The sequence below is a fragment of the Coenobita brevimanus genome, chromosome 91 (assembly GCF_032717465.1).
Source record: "Coenobita brevimanus isolate Jiangsu-jjx chromosome 91, ASM3271746v2, whole genome shotgun sequence".
Taxonomy (NCBI): domain Eukaryota; kingdom Metazoa; phylum Arthropoda; class Malacostraca; order Decapoda; family Coenobitidae; genus Coenobita; species Coenobita brevimanus.
Genome location: NC_137044.1, coordinates 4,484,621 through 4,506,144, shown reverse-complemented (window position 1 = coordinate 4,506,144; position 21,524 = coordinate 4,484,621). Strand labels below are relative to the sequence as shown.

Genomic DNA, 21,524 nt, shown 5'->3' with positions numbered 1-21,524 from the left:
AGAGTACATACGAGGGTGTTATGACTGCAGTGTGTGTTGATAGTGAACTGAGTGAATTTTTCTATTTGAATGTCCAACTGAAACAAGGATGTGTCATGCCTCCAGGGCTGTTCAATCTGTATATGGATGGGGATATAAAAGAGAAACAAGGTAGGGCAGTGGATGCTGGAGTGGCCCTAGTGAGAGACGGCAGCATTTGGAAACTCCCAGTACTGTTGTTAGCTCATCATACTGTATTGTTAAGTGAAAACAAAGAGGAGCTGCAAGGCTTGGTGAATGAGTCTGGGAGAGTGTGTAAGAAACGGAATCTAAAGGTGAATGCAGGGAGAAGTAAAGTTATGGTGCTCAAGAAAAATGAAGTCACTGAATGTACAGTGAGGTTCAATGATGATGAAATGGAAAATGTGAGTGATGAGTAGGGATGGATGTTTGGAGGGTGAAGCGCTTGAAAGGGTACAACAAGAAAGAAAGGTTACTGGTTCTTGGAGGGCAGTGATAAGAAACAGGGAAGTGGGCATGGAAGTAAAAAAAAGTCACTGCATGACAGTATTGTGATACCAACTTACCGTATGGAAGTGAAGCTTGGACCTTGCTGGAAGAGCACAAGTCAAGAGTGAGAGCAATGAAAATGCGTTATTTGAGAAAAGCACGTGGAGTTACATGGAGAGATAGACTGACAAATGAGGATGTGAAGTAGCGTTGTCGTGTGGATATGACTGAAAGCATTAGGAGAAACACACTGAGGTGGCTTGGTCATATGGAGAGGATGGAGAGCGAGAGACTAAAATGAGGAGGGTGTATGTGAGTGAGGTGGAGGGGAGGAGAGGAAGGAGGAGGCCAAGGATGAGATGGAGGGAAAGTTTGGAGAGGTATATGAGAGAGGGAAGTGTAAGCTGGGAGCATGGCAGTGAAATGGTGGGGGACAGGGCGACATGGAGATGATCTGATTGTGGCCACCCCTTATAGGAGAAAGGCGTTTGGCAATAAATAGATAGATATTTTCAGCCTTCTTCCTAGCCTTCCTGATAAAGAAGGGAGGGAATTTCAGTCCACTGAAAACATTAAAAGAATTCTTATATTCCTCCTCTAGATAGTCTGTAGAACATATCCTCAAGGCAATATTCTCTTGAACATATCCTCAAGGCTCGAAGATAAAATTCAACGACAATGCCTAGTTTAGTGCCGGTCTCTGTGGCAGGATAGAAATGTAGAAGTATTTTTCCTAAAAACTTTAAATTTAACCCTGTTTTCATCTCTTAATAGAAGTACATCTAGGTGAAGCAACCAATTGTCATTCTCATATTCTACCATAAATTTTATACTACTGGATTTTCTACTCTATTTACCTGATCTAAAAGCCTGCTCAAATCTAACCCAAGATAAGCTATCACAAGTACATTGTCTACGTACCTAAGTCAAACTTCCTCTCAAGGAACTATGTCGTTAAGCTATTAGTTTCTAGGTCTTCTAAAATAAATTAGCTAAAACTGAGCTGATGGGGAACCCCATTGCCAACCCTGCCCTTTGTCTATATTATTTATCATTAAAAGTGGAGCAACAGTTAGAAACACAGAGGTCAAGTAAACTAATAAAATATTTCACAGGCACAAGTAGAACATCATCTTCAGATAGTGCATTACTCAATACATTAATGGCCTTATCAACAGGTACACTAGAAAATAACGAAATAGCATTGAAGCCGTCCAGTTGCTTATTTCTCATGCTTAAGTTTTGTAACCTGCTGATTAGATTACCAGAATGCTTAAGGCTATTGTCAATGATGCTACCAACTTTAGCATTAGCTAACCTGCCTCCTAGTTTCTATCGTAAATTACCGATTACAGAAACAATAGGACAAAGTGACATGTTAGGTTTGAGTAGTTTGGAAAGTACATATATATAAAGTATGCAGGAGAATGAATCTTTGTCAGAAACTTCAACAAACTTTTCCCACTAGGAGTTTTTGAAAGAATGTCCCTAGCACATTTACTTGCTTTTTCTACAGTGCTTTTGTATGTACTATCACCTTGAAACAAAGCGTCCATTTTACCATTTTAGTACCAAATGCAGATTTGTCTACCACAACTACACCTCCACCCTTATCTGCAGAGGAAATGTATATAATGTCATCCATTGCTAGCTTTTTCAGAACTTCTAAATATCTCCTGCACACTTACAGTAAGCAACTTTTAGATTTTAGTCATCTATTCCCAATGGCCGTGAAGAAATACCTTGAAGACAATCGAGAAATATTGAAGGTTGAAACTGTGGAGGCATTTGAGCAGCCCAGATCAACTGGTGTGGGTGCTCGGGACACCCTAGACCATAGGAAGGGACATTTCATCTGTGATGAGGCTTTGAGGTTCAATGAGTGTCAGAAAATGAGACTGGTGGGGAAGTTACACTGATTAATCACCCACAGCAAATGGAAAGGTGCTGGTCAGAGCAGCTTAATCAACAATCTCTCAAGCAAGCAACTATATGAATGTGAAATCAAAACTTTAAGTCTCAGTTTAAAATTTGCAACTAGGATTCAAAAAGATTATAGAAATATTGACTTATGAAAAACTACAGATACAAGGATAGTGGCTTTGCTCGTGTTTTGTACAAGGCCTTTTGTTTGCATCACTAACTGAAAACAAAGAATCAATCATTCCCAGGAGATACAGTAAAAGTCCATTAATCCGAACACTGATAATCCAAAAATACAAATAATCCGAATTTCTGAAGAAGGCTGACAAAAACTCCAAAAGTAAAAAAAAAAATCAAAATCAAAACATTCAAACTGGGCGCCAAATGTGCCGAAGTGCTGACCGATGAGGTCGTGGAAGTTTCATGGAAGGTAGCTTCTGTATACTTTGACATTCTTTCGAAAACTCCTAGTGGAAAAGTTTGTTGAAGCTTCTGCCAAAGATTTATTCTCCTGCATATATTTATGGACTTCCCTAACTACACAAACCTAATGTGCCATTTCGTTGAATTGTTTCTGGAATCGGTAGCTTAATACATAAACTAGCAGGCAGGTTAGCTAAAGCAATTTCGGATAAAGTTAGTACCGTCAATGGCAATAGCCTTAAGCATTCTGGTAATCTAATCAACACGATACAAAACTCAACCATGAGAAATAAGCAACTGGACAGCTTTGATGTTGTTTCATTATTTACTAATGTACCAGCTAATCATTAATGCACTGAGTAATGTACTATCTGGAGATGATGGTCTACGTGTGATTGTGAAATATTTTTATCTGCTTGGTTGAACTCTGTGTTTCTAATATTTGCTTTACTTTTAATGATAAATATTACAGACAAAGGGCAGGGATGGCGATGGGGTCCCCTTCAACCCAGTTTTAGCTCATTTATCTTTAGAAGACCTAGAAACTAATAGCTTTAATGACATAGTTCCTAGACAGGAAGTTTGGCTTGGATATGTAGATGATGTACTTGTGACAGATCCTCAGATTAGATATGAGCAGGATTTTAGATCAAGTAAACTGAGTAGAAAATATGGTAGCATAAAATTTATGGCAGAATATGAGACTGACACCAGGTTGTCTTACCTAGATGTACTTTTATTAAGAGACGAGAACAAGCTGAAATTTAAAGTTTTCAGGAAAAACAATTCTAAGAACAATTATGTACATTTCTATTCTGCTTCGAATAACAGGACTAAACCAGACAATGTCAATGGATTTTATCTTCGAGTCTTGAGCATATGTTAGACAGAATATCTTGAGTAGGAATATAAGAATATTTTTAATGCTTTCATTGGACTGAAACTCCAACCCTGCTTTACCATGAAGGCTAGGAAGAAGGCTAAAAATATCCATACAGAAAAGAAAGAAGACACAAGTGTGAAAAGAGGATCATATTACCTAATACCTCAGGAGCTAGTAATGTTTCCCCACTGCTAAATACGATCAGTATCAGTGTTGTGAGAACAGGTTCTGTGACAGTGGACAATTTACAGAAAAAGAAAAAAAACAGACAGGATGTATGCCAGGCAACAGTTTATAGTGAACCTGGTTCAGGATACAATAACGTATATGTTGGAGAAACATTTTGAGGTTTAGAGAAACGAGAGATGAAGCACAAATATGACATGAAGTGTTTCACTATGAATAATGCGACTGTGAAACATAGGTTTGACACAGGGCATAATGCCAACCAGAAAAAGTCTAAAATGATTAAGCATGTAGACAGCACCATGAAATGTAGATGTTATGAGTCTGCCTTCATTGCAAATGTATGTAATATTAACCAAAATAATGGATTCTCTATGTTAGAAAAGCCATTGGTATACCTACTAACGAGCAGACAGCCAGTTTAGCCAGGTTGTGTAAGATTGTTTACTTGTTGTTTTTTGGTCACCAGCCAGGCTAGCGACTATTTAAGGAGTGGAGTGTTGTCCACTGATGTTATTCCTGACAAAGCTCTAGTGGGCGAAACATTGAAATAAACTGGATCCGGTACTCTGCATTTGGCCTTTCTCCGTGTATAACCTCCAGATGCCTTGAAATCAGCAATTCCCAGTTGCTCGGCAAACTTGATTGCTGCAGCCTTCAGCTCGACAGGACACACAATCATGCCACTAGCATGCTGCATCGGAGCCACTTTGGGCGGCCTGGTCAAGTTTGCCAAAGTGTGACTAGGCCATCAATTTGCATTTGTGCTGTCACACAGTCACAATACGTACACCCTGGAGGAACATCTTCATGGAGTGCTTGTTCTTCTGTGGATTCTGCAATGTGGTCAGGGGCAAGCCATAGTGCTCCATTAGTCTTGCAATGGTCCAGCCACGTTCCATCATCTCCATGGAGAAAACGATACGACGTCTCTTAGCAGGTGAGGCGTCATGGAGACAACAACCAGGATTGAACACATGGCCAGCAGGACCTGCAGCAACCAGGGCACCCCCACAAAAGCCATAAACTCAGCCATCATCACAACTAGGATCAAGTACAATAGTAAGCATTAGGACATGGTGCACTTTGGGACCTTAAGTGACACACATGGGAAAGAGACACAGCACTGGGTTTCACACCACATGCATTTATACCATACAGTATCTTCTTGATCACACCAGAATGCTAGGACACGAGCACCAACAGGAAACAGGTTTTGCAACAACAACGAACACAGGACGCCAGAGTTAGTCACAGCAATAGGGTTTCGGAACTGTGTGGACGGAAGAAGGGAGCGCACAGACACGTCTTACCAAACGACATCCACAGACAAAAATAAGAGTGTGGCGGTATTCTCAGCGAGCTAGGTGAGCCACTCCCACAACAGATTCTGACTGGCTGGTGCGTATGGTACGTAGCAGGCATTTTCATTGGCTGGTGCATTTCGGGCTTTTCCCGGGCACCAGTTGGCTACTGCTTATGAGCCGGCTGATTCGCCTCAATGCCAGGTATTACACAGAACCGCTGTTTACACCCCATTTCAGCGCCAGATGTTGCATAATTTTGCTGGATATACTTTAATAGAGCCGAGACAGCTGATCTGGATATTGCGTTGGCCTGGATACTGCGACAACAGATAACTGAGAGTTTACTACAGTAGAGTCGCGATTTATATCAAAACGAAACAACGATCTAACAATAACACGGGCATTTAATTTCTCCCATAATTACTTAACCCCTTAACCATGGGGTTGTTTTTGCCTGACTTGCGTGTCTCGCGGGCATATTCGCGTTCCGAACGACTCTCTAAAAATAAATGCCAAAAATCAGTTATTAGTCCTAGAATATTATAATTACATATGCACATGGCACATACCTTCAGCTTTCTCCAAGGATGTTTGTTGAGCCTTCGTCGAGTACCGTAGGACTTGTGGAGACCTCTGAAACTGGGTAACGAAGTCTCCACTTTACACTCCCCGACAACCCGTAATATGATTACCACAGCCTGATGTTATCACTAGAAACACTATTCTATGATTCTCAAATAGTCTGGAATCCATACTCCAAAAAGAAAAAAACACTGTGAAAGCAATGAAAATTACGAGCGCGTATGACCTTCCCACTTGACATCATTCGCCGCTGGTGTTCTGTCATTTATTATTCATAAAAACACTCACAGTTTATATTTCTATTACTATATAACACTTATATATATCTACAGTCTTTATCCATAAGTTTCCTTCAGTAATAGTAGTTTATTGCCACTGTAGGCATTCAATTTCTCTTTCAGTAAAATACGTAGCATTCACTTTCTCGTCCTGAATACTAGCGTTGAGAGTGAATCTGTCACTTTCATTTTAACTGTCATAACTCATAGTATTCATACATGCTAGAGTGAAACTTTCACTTTCATTACTCCTAGTATATATACTCGTATTCTTATATTACTACTCATTTACATTTCTATTTACATTCTCTATTTTATTTACACTGTGTTATGCAGTCACTTGCAGTAACTTATAAAACTATTTTCCACTGCTCACTTATATTTACATTCATTGCTTTCACTTGCTGTTTACACATTATTTACATTTCCACTTGCACCGTTTTACTCACCAGATAGGTCATAGTCACTGTCTATCATTTTCATTGACAAATTAGCCAGTTCACGTTCCACAGTCACTTACCCCTTTACCTCTTTCCACATGAGGTTTAGTAGGGGGTAGAGGTCACAGGGCCCTTTGCATGGGGCTAAAAAGCAGCATAACTGGGCAGGCGCGAATCCGACGTGCTTTCACCTTGAAAGACGACAGTAAACTGAATATAGTGTGGTGGCCTGCCTACCTAGGGGAAGTGCAATGCTGCCAATGTCAGTGGGGTGAAAGCGGCTAATATATACGCTATGAAATGATTGGCAGGAAATCTAGACAATACATAATAAATCAGGTAGTTCCAGGTGAATGTAAATATCACTTAGGCTTCTCCCTTCCTCTCTTGTATAAATTTTTATTACGAGAACAGATTATATGGCATATTTCAAGGGGAAATAAACAGCGAAAATTAGCGAACGTGTGCACGTGAGGTGTTGTCAAGTGATAATTAGCCAAATCCAGGTGTATGGCACTATCACTTACCTTATTTCTTTCTTGTATATATTATTTGGTATAAGAATAGGGCATAGGGCTTATTTCAATGGATGAAATCAGTGGAAAATTCCAGGGAAGATTTACTTAGCGTAGCACGGCCAGGCAGGCGAGAGGAGAGGGTAATGGAGGGGAGGTAGGGAGGGGAGTCAAGAACAGGGAGAAATGGCTAAATTGTCAACAATGGATGGGAGTACAGATGAGATTAGGAGTGCTGACTAGTGTTGGACACTGGCAGTACTGATAGATGATACAAGCCACCACTTGAAAGGCCGGGCGAATTCAAAATAACACAGAATCACTAAAGCGACGCCCCACGGTATGATCCCTTACTCCCAAGCGTCACGAAAGTGACACCACGGGGTTAAGGGGTTAATAGCATGGTAATACCACTCAACTGCATGAAAGAAACTGAGAAATGGGTGCATTTAGGTATTGAATTTCCAGATACAACTTGTGTGTTATGCTTTTGTCGGTCACTAATTGACTTCCTTGACCTTACCCGACCCATGTGACCCATGTCCCATACCATGCCACCTGCCACAACCCGCCTCATTGTTGTGTAGACGGTCACTGTGATGAGAAGTTTATTTGTTTATTTCCTTGCTCCTCATTTCCTCTCAGAACTCCGAGCATGTGATTCCAAAGTTATGCCTAAACACCCTGAAAGCACTATGAACACAAGAAAAGCTTTTATTCTAAATGAAAATGTAAAATTGTCCGACAAAGTGGCGTGTGGTATGGGAGCTTAAATGCAAACAATCAGACAGATATGAATCGGGTGGGTTTACGACGCGGATAGTTTTCTTTGTTGGTAAAAAAAAAAAAAAAAAAAAAAAAAAAAAAGTAAAGATGAAGAAGCAGTAAAATTCATGTTTTCGTCCTTAGTGCAACGAGTGTGTGGAGAAAAAAAAAAGGCTTTGTGCCCGATGTCTGTTATGAGCTGACAGTCTTTGGTCGAGAAAATTTGGATCTTACGATATGTGAAGACACTACATGTTGACATACAAAGTTAGGTAAGATAATTATGTGAGTTCAGTTCTTGTGAATTATAGTCATACAAGTTATACTGCTTGACTGGCTTGCTTATTATTCACAATTACTGCATTTGTGTGTATCTAAGAAGTGAGAAATATGCAATCACTCCATGCTGACGACTTCTTTATAGCATTTTTTTTCTCTTCACTGTTGATGACTAATGACTTTCAAAAATAGTTTCACACTGCATTTTTTTTTTTTTTTTAATAAGAGCCGAAAGTGATTCTTGACGAAATATGCCTGATGCTGGGTGGCCATTATTCATGTGTTGTTTAGGTCAAAAGTTTTTTGTTTGATTGGCAATGAGGATTATCTTGAGGCTTAGTGACAAACCTTGGTGATTAAAATTTTTATGAAGTATTAGGGAGCAAAACTAACTGGTTAGGTTAGGTTAGAATACAGTATGCACTGATATGTCCAGTCGGTGAGACTGTATCTAAACACACTGTCTTGGCTGTCTTAAGGCAGACATAATTGTAATAATCTATCTATAATATATTTTTAACAAAAAATATAAGGATCCTAAACTTAACCCCCTATTTTACATGAAAATATATGTAACGTTTTAGCGCGAATCTGATTTTGCACGAGGTTCTGCATAACCTATCTCGTGCTGTATGAAGACTCTAATGTATTAAGTAAATGTGCATTAGAAGAAAAGCTCATTGTAATCAAGCCATGTTGTAAATCTGTATCTTATCAACACAAGACATATTTAATATGAATCACTGCTTGGTACTTTACCGCAACTGAGTTGAAACTCTTAATCAGCTTCTTGCTCTCTAGTTTACGAAGAACCTTCTCCACAGTGTTGAGATGCAGATTACTCTTGGCACGAATTTCTCGAGCCCAGATTCCTTGTGTTCCAGATTCCTCTATTATCTTGTACACAACCTGAAAAACATAAATTTTCTCAACTGACTGACTATACATAATGCCACAAGGATTATTATAACTGAGCATGATACAGTACTATACCCAATATTATATTAATATGCTGTGCATGACATTATTACTGTTCATCTCTCTCTCCTTCTCCAACAAAAAGGCAACACAATCCAAATTTTAAGTTGGATCACACTAGATTCCCAAGTCAAAATGCCATTACTGATACTCTAGATGCCCAGGGGAGAAATATGGAGGAGTATACAGTATCTAATAACCCTGAAGCAATGATTTACCAACTCTGCTTAACAACTGAGATGCACTGTTCAAAAAGTTATTTGGTAAACAATTTTAAAGTAAATACTTTCCAGTATGAGAGCTGTGGGCAAACAATCTAGATGATGATCAAAGTGCAATTATGGAACATTTACTTCTACCCATACAATTGCAACTTTGACCATTACAATGAAGTACTAGTATTTTTGATCTGTAGAATAAATTTTGCAACACAGAATATACAGACATCAAAATTATTTGAGGACTTCATCCTCTTATCAGCAATATCATTATTATTTCATCAATTACCAAACCATCATCATCCTGACCCTGTTTTCCCATATATGGATGTGAAGTAAAATTAAGAAAACAAGTGAAGAAACAGCATGACACAGGGAGAAGTATCAACAGAATGCCCAGTGAAATGAGCCAAGCACTCAGCCACAAATCATTCAATCCCCTGGAATCCTGGCTCTACTTCACGGGCCAAACCATCTGCACATTTTTTTTCTTTGTATATTCATGTCATAACTGTCATTCATCTAAACATGCCAGACTGGGGAATTATGAAGTCTGTAAAGTTACAGAAAAAAAAAAAAAGGCACCACATCCTGCTTAGTAGTCAGTTCAACTATAATGCAGTCAGTCTAACTAGTTGAAATCAGGAACACAGCTATGGAAATCTGTGGTACAGGATATACAGAGTCCATGGGAAAAAAAAGAATATGGTCAACACCCTTCCCAGAGTCAGACCTAATGATCTCCCAAAACAAACGTATACTGCTCAATCATTAACTGGAGTTACCTATACATAGGGAAAGAAAGTCATTGTCCAGGTTGTTGTGGCTGTAGTTCTTGTTCAACACCTGGGCAATGTGCAGGTGATTTATGATGCTGGTCAAGTGGGAAGTCAGCAGCTCTGTCATGGATGGGCAGGAAACCACTGCCACCAAAGCTGTGCATGCAGTTACTGTGCACTGATCATCTCCAAAGTTATCAGAGCTCAACATACCGTACATCAAGGTAATCACATACTATTACACTAATTTTATGTAATTACATCAGTTACAAACACACCAAGTTCAAAACACTGGCAGGAGGCAGGGTCAGTTCCAGAATAAAGCCTGATGTGCACTACAAAAACAATACAGAACTGAGCCCATAGCAGAGGAGTTAGTATATTTTCTTGTCTGTAGTCCACATTAAATTATGGAAACATTCCTTACTAAAGTTTCACTGTTACGCATAAAGCTGATTTGCTAGTTTGCCCAAATTCACACGACGTTATACTGAAAATGATGTGATACTGTATTCTGGAACACCCCTGAATTACATTATGAATAGCTTATCTGTGGAAAATTCTATAACTTCAGTTTCTCCATATGAACACACACAACTACCAGAAGGAAGTAAGGAGAGAGACAGAGCTGCCATGTCAGACAGGCCATGTGATCTCACCTGCTCCTCTGGCTCAGCTCCCTTAATGCGGTGGAGGCTCCCTGGGTCTCGTAGTTTGAACACCAGCATATCATCATCCTTCTTCAGCATGTCTATACGGCTCTGGTGGAGGGTTAGGAGTAAGTCACCACAGCACTTACAAGTTAGAAAAGCATATTTCTAAGTTTCAAGACAATAAGTGCACAGCAGCTCTGACATGCTTTATAAAGTCCAACAGAATCTTAATCCCTCAAAAATCACCACAACAGTCCTGAATGGGATAGCCTTACCATGTACTGTATTTTAAATAAATTGTGAGCTCTGCCATCTAAGTGGTGACTTATGAAGGAAAAAGTGGTGCCAGCTTTGCACATACTTTAGAAGGACCACTAAGACCTGTAAGGGGGATGGGAGGGGCCGTCCACGTGATACCAAAAAATTCCTAACACCCTTAAAAATTTTGTTCACCCAAAATTAGGATTCACAAGGTTATGTCTTATTCTAAATCTAAATAGCCACCTACCATCAGCCTTGAAACCCTTATATTTCATACATTTTGCCATACATTCAGCAACTGCTTGAATTTCAATGCCTTTAACACACACAGAACAATGTTGCAGGTACCATTTATAGACAGCCTCACCTAAATTTCCATAATTTTGCTGTCTACAATGCTTCACTGTTGAGTGATCATTACTAATACCAAACCTGGCAGCACTACTCAAAAGTTTGTCTTTAGCTTTCCTTATACAGTATTAGAAACTGCTTTGAAATCCCATAATCAGTAACAATTGGGTCGGAGATGCCACTCTGTCTAGCTTTTCAGAGATTTTCAGTTTTTCTTGGATTGACAATCACTTCTGTTTATGTGTGACTGCAGGCTTAGGCCTAGGGTCAAAAGTCATTTTGGATGACATCTTTCCCGTATATCTTCATCTCACATATAAAGAAACACATACAGTAATCAGTAGATATTTTTTCCCAAGTAATATGGGCTCTGAGTTTGAGGGGTTCTGCTTCATGTATATGTATATGTGTGTGTGTGTGTGTGTGTGTGTGTAATATACTGTATATATATATATATATATATATATATATATATAATATCCACTCACTCGATGTAGTGATGCTTTGGAAGTCCGCCCTTTCCCCTCTTCCATCCTTCCTCTTCTGTCTTTCCTTCACTCTTTTCTCTTTCGTCTGGCTACAAGTGACTTAACCCTCCATCTTCTGTCTTTCTTTCCTTCAATCTTTCCTCTTCCTTCTGCCCATGGGCAACTATACACTGAGTGACAAGCCAAATGGTTTCCTGTACACCAGGAAACCATTTACTATGCTGGATGGTAACCATATAACCAAATTATGACGCCTGGTGGTTTAGTGCGTATTTAAGGTGCTCCAATCGGATTAAGCCTGTATAGGTTTATATCCATGGGGTGTTTTTTTTTTTATGCGAAGAAGAAGGAACCAAAGGCCGCGAGCCTGCAATTACTGTTCCTTCTGAGAGAAAAACAAAATACAGTACAAGAGAGAGCCAAATTCAAGATCCGATCATTTCAAGATGCCTGGACACACTGCGTTTGAAAGACTGGAGATCATAGGAAGCAGGAAACACAGACAGAGGGAGACAGTTCCAGAGTTGACCTGTTGCATAAATGAAGGACTGGGAGTATCAGTTAACTCTTGCATTAGAAAGCTGGACAGAAAAGGGATGAGAGCTTGCTGCTAGACGGGTGCTATGCGCCCATCGTAGAGGTGGAGGAATGCATGCAGACAGTTCAGAGGGGCAGTGACCATTGAAGTAGCAATAGAAAAGAGATAAAGATGCAACAGTGCGACGAAGAGACAGAGGTTGAAGGAAGTCAGTATGAGAAGGAGAGTTATTGAGATGAAAAGCCTTTGACACCACCCTATTGAGAAGAGCTGTATGTGGAGAGCCTCCCCACACATGAAAGTTGTACTCTACACAGGGGCGGATAAAACCCCTGTATACAGTAGAGTCAACAATTGTGCAGGGGTAAAGAAGGGATGGAGTCAGCTTAGCACACCTAATCTCTTGGAAGCAGATTTTACAAGAGATGTAATACGATCTTTCCAAGATAAGTCCCGAGTAAATGAAACCCCTAGCATGTTCAAGGATGATGCAGGATTAAGCTGAATATTATTAAACATTAGTGGGTATAACTGTGGAAGATTTTGTCGGGTTGATAGGTGTAAAAACTGAGTCTTTGATGCATTAAAAACAACCAGATTATTTTTACCCCAGTCAGAGATACTAGCCAAGTAAGACATTAGGTGTGCCATAGCCTCATCCCTTGTTTTTTGACGTAACTGCTGAGATGGAAGTTGTGGGAACCAAATGGAAAGATGAAGGGTAGAGTCATCAGCGTATGAGTGGATAGGGTTAGATGTACAGCTTACAAGGTCACTGATGAATAAAAGGGAGAGAGTTGGTGATAGGACAGAGCCCTGAGGAACACCACTGTTCATAGATCTAGGAGATGAACAATGACCGTCTATAACAGTGGCTATTGAACGACCAGAAAGGAAGCTAGAGATGAAGGTTGGGGTTTATTGTTCACATAATGCCACTCAGGGATGAGTGAGGCTGGTCACCCTCATCTTAAATGTCTGGACCAACTTACCACACACACACACACACACACACACACACACACACACACACACTGTCTGTCTGTCTCTCTCTCTCTTCTCAATTCACTGCCACCACTCACTTTGTACTTTTTCTTCTTTCAACTATTTTTTTAGTTACTTTACACTATCAAAATATTATTTCAATTACAGTACCTCTTAAGTCTAGGTAGAAATGTCCTCATCTGAAAATACCACCCTTCCCTGACACCCAAACATCGTTCCATCCCCGGTCATGGTTGCATGTGTACTACAATGAACGTATGATAAGGAACAGGTAATTTTTCAAGAGAGACAAAGGAGGGGGTGAGAAAATTTTGAGATCTCATCATACCAATTAGCCATGTAACAAGAGTTTTGAAAACGCAATCTGCATGGTAAAATTCCAGGATACATCAGCCGCACAAACAGAAAGTCTATTGTATGTTGCATGTTAGCAAGTTTCAAAATACCCCCTCTATCACAGTCAAGAACAATGTAAATATAAAACTAAATAGTCACATCTTTCCCTTCTCCTGGAGGCTTCAGTTTTACATGATTACATTACAACAGACAAAATTGGTAAGTATGCTTTATACCCATTTACTGATATTTCATGATACATTTTTGTGTGCAATTTTTTTCCATCCATCCATCATCCAATCCTACATTGCCCCATGAGAAGTGTAGGAGCCCGGGGCTAGGCATGTTGGTCCTAACATTTAAGATGATAGTGACCAGCCTCATTCATCCCTAAGTGGTATTACGTGAGCAATAAACCCCAACCAGCCCTTGGATATAAACCTTCACCAACTCAATCGTATTGGAGCGGCTTAATCACCCACTAAACCATCAGGCGCCAAAATTTGGTTATATGGTTACCACCCACCATAGTAATTGGATTCCTGGTGTACGGGAAACCATTTGGCTTGTCAGTCAGTGTAGAGTCAACCATAGGCAGAAGAAAGAGGAAAGAAAGTCAGAAAAAGGAGTGTAAAGTCACCCATAGGCAGAAGGATGAGGAAAGAATGAAGGAATGAAAAACAATATTTTCCCCAGCTCATAAATGTGTATATGCAAGATATCAAACTGCAAGAAACAACTGGATCTATTAAACTCCAAGGAGACTTTGAAGTCACCTTGCCACTGCAGGTCTAAATGATGTATAACTATCATACACCTGTGATGTTTCCTTTAGGATTCTCACATCCCAACCTACTGAGATGGGTGCAGTAGTGGGTGAAAGTCAACACAACCACAACGGTTGTGAAATACAAGTATGCAGAATAACCAATTGCAATATGCGTTCAGCTGGTTATCCTTAGAATCTGAATGACGTCTTTTTAAGTTTATTCCTGTTAATACCACATAATTTTATTCAACTTGGGAAAGGCAGCTTGTATTGAGTGCTGTATCTAACCCATCCATTTAAAAAAATCCATCCTAAGCTAAGTAAAACTGTCAGAAGGTGGGCATGATTAGCTAATGTGAGAAAATCATTCCAGGCTCTATGGGTTACACACTTCTAAGATGAAGTCTTCAAAGTCACCTTGCAATGGATGTAAGGGGTCTGACTAGAAACCAAGTGACAATGATAAAACTGACTGGACTATAATCTATCTATTTACTGTATATACCTAGGCTGCTTCCCCCAAAGAAAGGGAGGTAACCGAGACAGGATGACATACTCCTAATTTACTCATACACACACACACACACACACACACACACACACACACACACAAACACACACACACACATTTATTTGTATCTTAGCCCCATGGGGAGAAGGGACAGATCCTCACCGCAACACACCGCACGAGGGTCAACTGTGAAGTGCAATCAGCACCATCTGCAGCAGAACCTGACAGCAGAGCTGGTTTATCCCTGCCACATCTTAATGAACCCATCCCCTTACCTGCACCTGATCTGATCAGCTTATCAGACCTAATGTGGGAGAATATCCCCTCGAGGCTGCATCACCATTTATTCATTCACAATTTCCCTCCAATCATTCCTGTCATGCGCAGTTCCCTGCTCAACAGTCATCCCTCTCACATCTAATGCTCTCTTCACACCATCCATCCATTCTATTCGTAGGCTTCCTCTCAGCCTTACATGTATCACATCTGACCCAGTTATCTTTTTCATCAATTGCTCTTCATCCATTCTCTCCATAAGCCCAAACCATCGCAAACTCTCTGCTCAACTCGATCAGCCATCTCCCACATAACTCCAGTTCTCCTTCGCACTTCGTCATTTCTCACTCGATCCATACGCATCACTCCACACATACTCCTCAGACACCTCACTTCCAGTACATTCAAACTTTTCCTCTCTGCTACACCCATATTCCATGTCTCAGCCCCATATAATGCAGTTGGTACCACTACACTCTCATACAGCCTTCTCTTTACATCCACTCTAAGCAAATGACATCCAAACACTTGTTTCATTCCTCCCAGCACCTTTCCTACTTCATGCATTCTAAACTTCATTTCTACATCTAATCTTCCATCCACAGCAACATGTGACCCTAAATACTTAAAACACTCTACCTCCTCAAGCAACTCACCATTCAAAACTATATTCATCCTCCTACCATCTACCAACCTTGTACACTTCATCACTTTACTCTTATTCTCATTTATTCTCATTTTCCTCCTTTCACACACCCTCCCAAACTCCTCTACCAACCGTCTCGATCTCTCCTCCAAATCAGCCACCAGTGCAATATCATCTGCAAACAGCAGCTGATTCAGATTCCACTCTCTACCATCAGCATTCAACAAATTCAAACCTCCACGTAACACTCTTGCACTCACCTCCCTTACAACAACATCCATTTAAATATTAAACAACAAAAGCAACACCACACCTCCCTGCTGCAGCCCCATTCTCATGGGAAACCAATCACTCACAGTATTTCCCACACTTACGCACACTCTACTGTTTACAAAGAAACTTTTCACTCTTTTTAACAACCTACCATCAAGTCCATACAATCTCAAAACAGTCCACAAAGACTCCCTGTTAATTCTATCATATGCTTTCTCTAAATCCACGAACACACAAAACATATCCTTACCTTTTGCTAAATACTTTTCACACATCTGTCTCACAGCAAACAACTGATCCATGCATCCCCTCGCTCTCCTAAAGCCACACTGTTCATTACCAATCACTCCCTCTGTACCCTCTCTAACTCTCTTGATTAACACTTTACCATACACCTTATCTACAACACTCAACAGACTTATACCCCTAAAGCCAGTACTTATCACCCTTACCTTTATACAAAGGAACCACACAAACATCTGGCCAGTCAATCAGCACCATACCACTCACATAACACACATTCAGCAATCTTATTAACCACTCAACAACAGTCACTCTTTCAGGCATTCCACAGCACACCCATCAATACCTGCAGCTTTCCCTGCTTTCAGCTCCTTTGTTGCCTCCTCACTTCCTCCATCATGATCAAAGAATCACTCAACTCTCCCACCACATTTATTCCTTGCACCCTTCCATCTGCCACAATCTCAGCCTCCCTTTCCTCCTCTACATTAAACAATCTTTCAAAATACTCCACCCATCTCTTCCTTACTGCATCCATCTCAATTAACATCCTTCCATCCTCTGCTTTTACTTGTTCTTCCTTCCCAGACTCTCCTTTTTGCACTCTTTTCGCCTCCTTCTGAAACATTTTCTTATTCTGTCGAAAATTCTCAGTCAACCGCCTACCCCACCTCTCATCTGCTGCCACTTTAGCATTACGGACAGCCCTCCTCACCCTATTCCTCTTTTCCTTATACCTCTCATATGACACCTCATCCCTCCTCTGCAGCCACACTTCACATGCATGTCTCTTCCCAGCCACAGCCATACTGTACTTACTTCCTCACACCACCATCCACTCGTCTCACACCACACACCTCTTCCACATGCCCCACAACAACTGCCATTCCTCCACCACACTGCCATATTCCTGATCTTTCACTGCATTCTATTCATCTTTCAACTTCTCCTGACTCTCACCTTTCCCTTTCATCTTTGTTTCACCCAAAGCTAACACATCCAACACTCTTCTCACAAACATTCTCCCAATCTCCTCCCTTTTAGCCTCAATCATACTACATCCACAAACATACTGTACATATACTCAATCATCAGGGTACGGGGATAACTCAAAGCCCCATCCCTTTCTATGCCCTGTCTCATTGTAAGAACTAAAAAACAGAGGAGGGGGTCCCTAGTTCCTTCACCCCACCACTTTCAGTCGCCTTTAACGACACGCAGGGAATATGGTGGCAGAATTCTTCCTAACACAACCTGGCTGCAGAGTGGTAGTACCACCCCACAGTGTGACAAGACAGTGCCCCCCCCCCTGCCACATGGGGAACTTTAATACTGTACACATAACTGACCATGAATGATGAAATTATCAGACTTGGCTGGAGCAGTCTAACATGATTAAAAGTGACCTCAGTGGACTTAACTGGTTCTACTGTAAATGCAAGACCTGATATGAATGGACCTGAATTTCCGGTAACCGAACCGACAGACTTGATGCGAAGAGCCTGAGTGGACATAGCCTAAGAGGCCTAAATCGACTACAACTCTGGATTATTTTATTCCCATTTATGTGATACAAGGAAATAATAAGCATTTCTGGCTACTGTTCTGATGTTGCTGGCATGACATAGGGTGTGTAGTCAAAGATCAAGAGTGTTTTATTACCACATTAATCACCAACATAAACAATGTGAAAATTAATACTGTGTTAAGACACTACAAACAGCAAATGCTGAAGGTACCTGGTGATTCCTAGTACAGTCCATGTTCAGTTGCATGATTCAGTTTCTTATTTACCATGCAGAGGTGCAAGGATATGTCAGAGTTTATAGTTAAATTGTAATGACTTACGGTTGCCAGGAGCCTGTTGATCACCTCCACTATCTGAGGCAGTTTCAATTCAGGCATGTCATTCTGGATTATTTGATATGTAATACCCTGCTTGAACTCTCCACATAGCTGGATCACCCTGAAACAAACCAATGGGGTAATAATACTATACACACACTACCATCATCATAATCATTATCATCATCATCCTACAGTATCCCCCCAAATCATAAAGGAATGAGTAGGATCCTAAGAAAATGGGACATCAAGAAAGTTGAAATATCAATACACTGCCCGAAGAAATTGGTCTACACATAACTCTGTGATGTAAGTACCAGTAAATTACAAATCATGGATCAATGGTAGTAGTTACATTACTTTTTTAAGTTGCATGTGTCCTGAGTATGGGTTCAATATCAAGCTGCAGGTGACATTTCAAGCACGTTCTAGTAGCTAGTGTATAACTCTTTTCATGCGTGACGCATAACTACAGACCCCGACACAAACAATTACAGCTACAAACAATTCTTTATCCTTGATGTACACTTCTCTCACTATACATGTCCCTACATTCATACTTGATCTGCCTAGGGAAGAGTTAATTCTGCTTGTAACCCAACAAGGTTTGGTCCAACAGAAAACCTTACACGGACAAACAATGAAATGGACAGTTATACGACTTAAACGATACTACAGTACCTTGTGCCGAATATAATGTAAGCATACTTCAGTATGCTTATTGTTTCAGTTCATTTTATTCACACAATGAGGCTGCTACAAAACAGATGCTCAAAGACAAGCAGCACAATATATAATCCTAATACTGAATGCCAACAAGATACAAAACTTAGCTACATTAAACAACTACTGTATATATAGCTATCAATTTCTCAATTTAAAGTGAGGTACTTAGCTTTTATCATTCTTTTTCTGTGCCTGCCCTCCTCTCTTCCTATTTCTCCTATCTTTCCTGTCACTTCTTATTCCTTTTCTTTTCTTTACAGGTGGCTTTAAATTGAGTGACAAGCCAAATGGTTTCCTGTAAGCCAAGAAACCATTTACAACGCTGGGTGGTAACCATATAACCAAACCATACGTGCTCCCTACGTGTCAACAAGTGGGTTGGTGGAGGGTTGATGCCCCTCCCTGTAAAACAACTAACTCAGTGTCAAATGGCCACCCTTTACGGGATTATGGTGTCTGGCAATAGATAGATAGTTAGATAGACAACTACTGTAAATACTGTGTCTCTTGATTATGTACTACAGAAATGTACTGTACCGGTACTGTATTTTAATAGCTGGCTTGCAAACACTTGACTTTTGGGCAAGCAGTTGACTTGCAAACACTTAACATGGGCATGCAGCTTCACAAATGTATACGAGTTCAAGCTGTGTTCTGCAGGTCCCAGAGGGCAACTAAACTACAGGGCCAAGGAACACCGCTTTCTGTCACTGAAGAAGTTACTCCTAGAAATGCTTCAGGCATAGAGACTAAAGTGGAGGGTTTCTGGGCAAAGGATGAGAAGTGCATGTGGATACTTGTGTTGGAATAACTGTGACAGTGAGATTCTGTGTTTGTCATTAAAAGAATTCTGACAGGATGAAAAAATGTTTAAACATGTGTACGAACATACTGCTGCAAGCAGCACCTTCTTAATGGTTCACCCCCAGGTGGGACTGACATGCTACAGCACAATAATTGAGGCTCCTTCATTAATATTAAAAACTGTATGTGCACAATATATATATATATATATATATATATATATATATATATATATATATATATATATATATATATATATATACAGTAAGCCCATGACAAGTAGTGAATGAGGAAGTCAGAATTCAAGGTGGAACAAATGCACTAAAAGAGATCTTCGGGTATCCAGGTGAGTTTGTGGGATTTCTGTAGTCCATCTCGTTCATGTCGAAATAAAATAAGTCTGGAGTTGCATCAGCAACAACAAAGACAGCTCTAAACCATCACTCTGATTCTATGACTACTTAATGATGGTATTTAGGTCCAGATACTGTTTAAGATTTGACTGACAGACTGTCTCAGCAGTCTGTTCCATTTGGTATATCATTTTGGAAGTCAACAAATGTTTATATTCAGCTGAAGCAAACTAGCTGTCAAAGAGTTATTTGGTCTGAATAAAGAACTAATTCTAAAAAGTGGACATTACCTTTGTTCAATTTCTTGGGAGAGTTCTGATGTGGCCATCTCTCTTACTGAAAAACAAAAAGAACAATCACTGAATCTTTACAACCACTGTACTCTATCACAGAAAACCTACAACTCAAAAGCATAAAGCTCATTCAACCCCTATGGAAGGTCATTACCCCTAGGGTCAGTGATTATTTGTGAGTTTTGACAGGCATCACAACAGAAATGTACAGTAATTAAAACATGAGGACAGTAATGCAGTAGCTATTTCCACATTTCCTATTGGAATGAACTGCTGACACGACTTTGTTGGTTTTTTATACATTAGCATACACACTGGACTTTTTGGTACGGTAATTCTTCACCGAATGGGTGCAGCGATTCCACCTATAATATAAGAAACTCATGATCTCAAGGTAAGTAATTTTGGTACATGTGCAACAAAGAGAGTTAACCGTTCCATTGTGTGTGCAAGAAGTGACTGGAAAAGACAAAATAGGCAATACCTATTTTGGGGTATTTAAGGATGCAGCCAGGTCACCCACAGGAATGTTTACTGATGATCTCTCTGACTGGCCGCATTGTTTACCATCACTCTGACTGGCCATGTTGTGTGCTCTGACTGGACGCGTCAGTGTATCCCATGTCAAAGCAATGGTAAACTTAATGATTTAACCAAACCTAACCTAACCTAACCAAACCAAACCTAATCCAACCCAAATTCAATTGTGACTGACGGCCAGCTTTCAAATGTAAAAATGCACGTTAGGAACGTTAAATATGGCCGACTACTGGCAGATGTCAGTGGAATATTTATGCATTCTAAATCCCCATTTAAGTATAGCTTTCAGAGGTAAGTTTATAAAAATACCCAGCAGCTGTGGCAATCCAGAAATAATAACAGGTAACCTGTGAGACTCATTTCAACAGAATGTATGGGAGGGCCATGCCTGTTTGGTAAAGATCTAATGATTTTTTTTGGTACAGTGTTATTATAGTTCAGCCAAGAACACAAATATGAGATTTTGATCCATTTTCAGTATTTTAGACAATTCTAAAACACTTTCTTCTATGGCATTTTCATCGCAAATTATTTTTACTCTTGAAGGTTAGGTCAGATTTGGTTAGAT

At 40.1% G+C, this 21,524-nt stretch overlaps 1 protein-coding gene across 1 annotated transcript in view; it reads right to left on the bottom strand.

The window, feature by feature from the left end:
- The window catches only part of Polr3F (RNA polymerase III subunit F), a 46,021-nt gene extending 25,510 nt beyond the window's left edge, over window positions 1-20,511 (bottom strand). The window contains exons 1-4 of the mRNA XM_080281745.1: window positions 20,414-20,511; window positions 18,244-18,361; window positions 10,705-10,806; window positions 8,830-8,979 (exon numbers count right to left, since the gene is read on the bottom strand). Coding sequence (XP_080137871.1) covers window positions 8,830-8,979; window positions 10,705-10,806; window positions 18,244-18,361; window positions 20,414-20,451 — 408 coding nt within the window. The 5' untranslated portion in view covers window positions 20,452-20,511. The remainder of the gene's footprint in view (window positions 1-8,829; window positions 8,980-10,704; window positions 10,807-18,243; window positions 18,362-20,413) is intronic.
- Window positions 20,512-21,524: the final 1,013 nt, after the last annotated feature.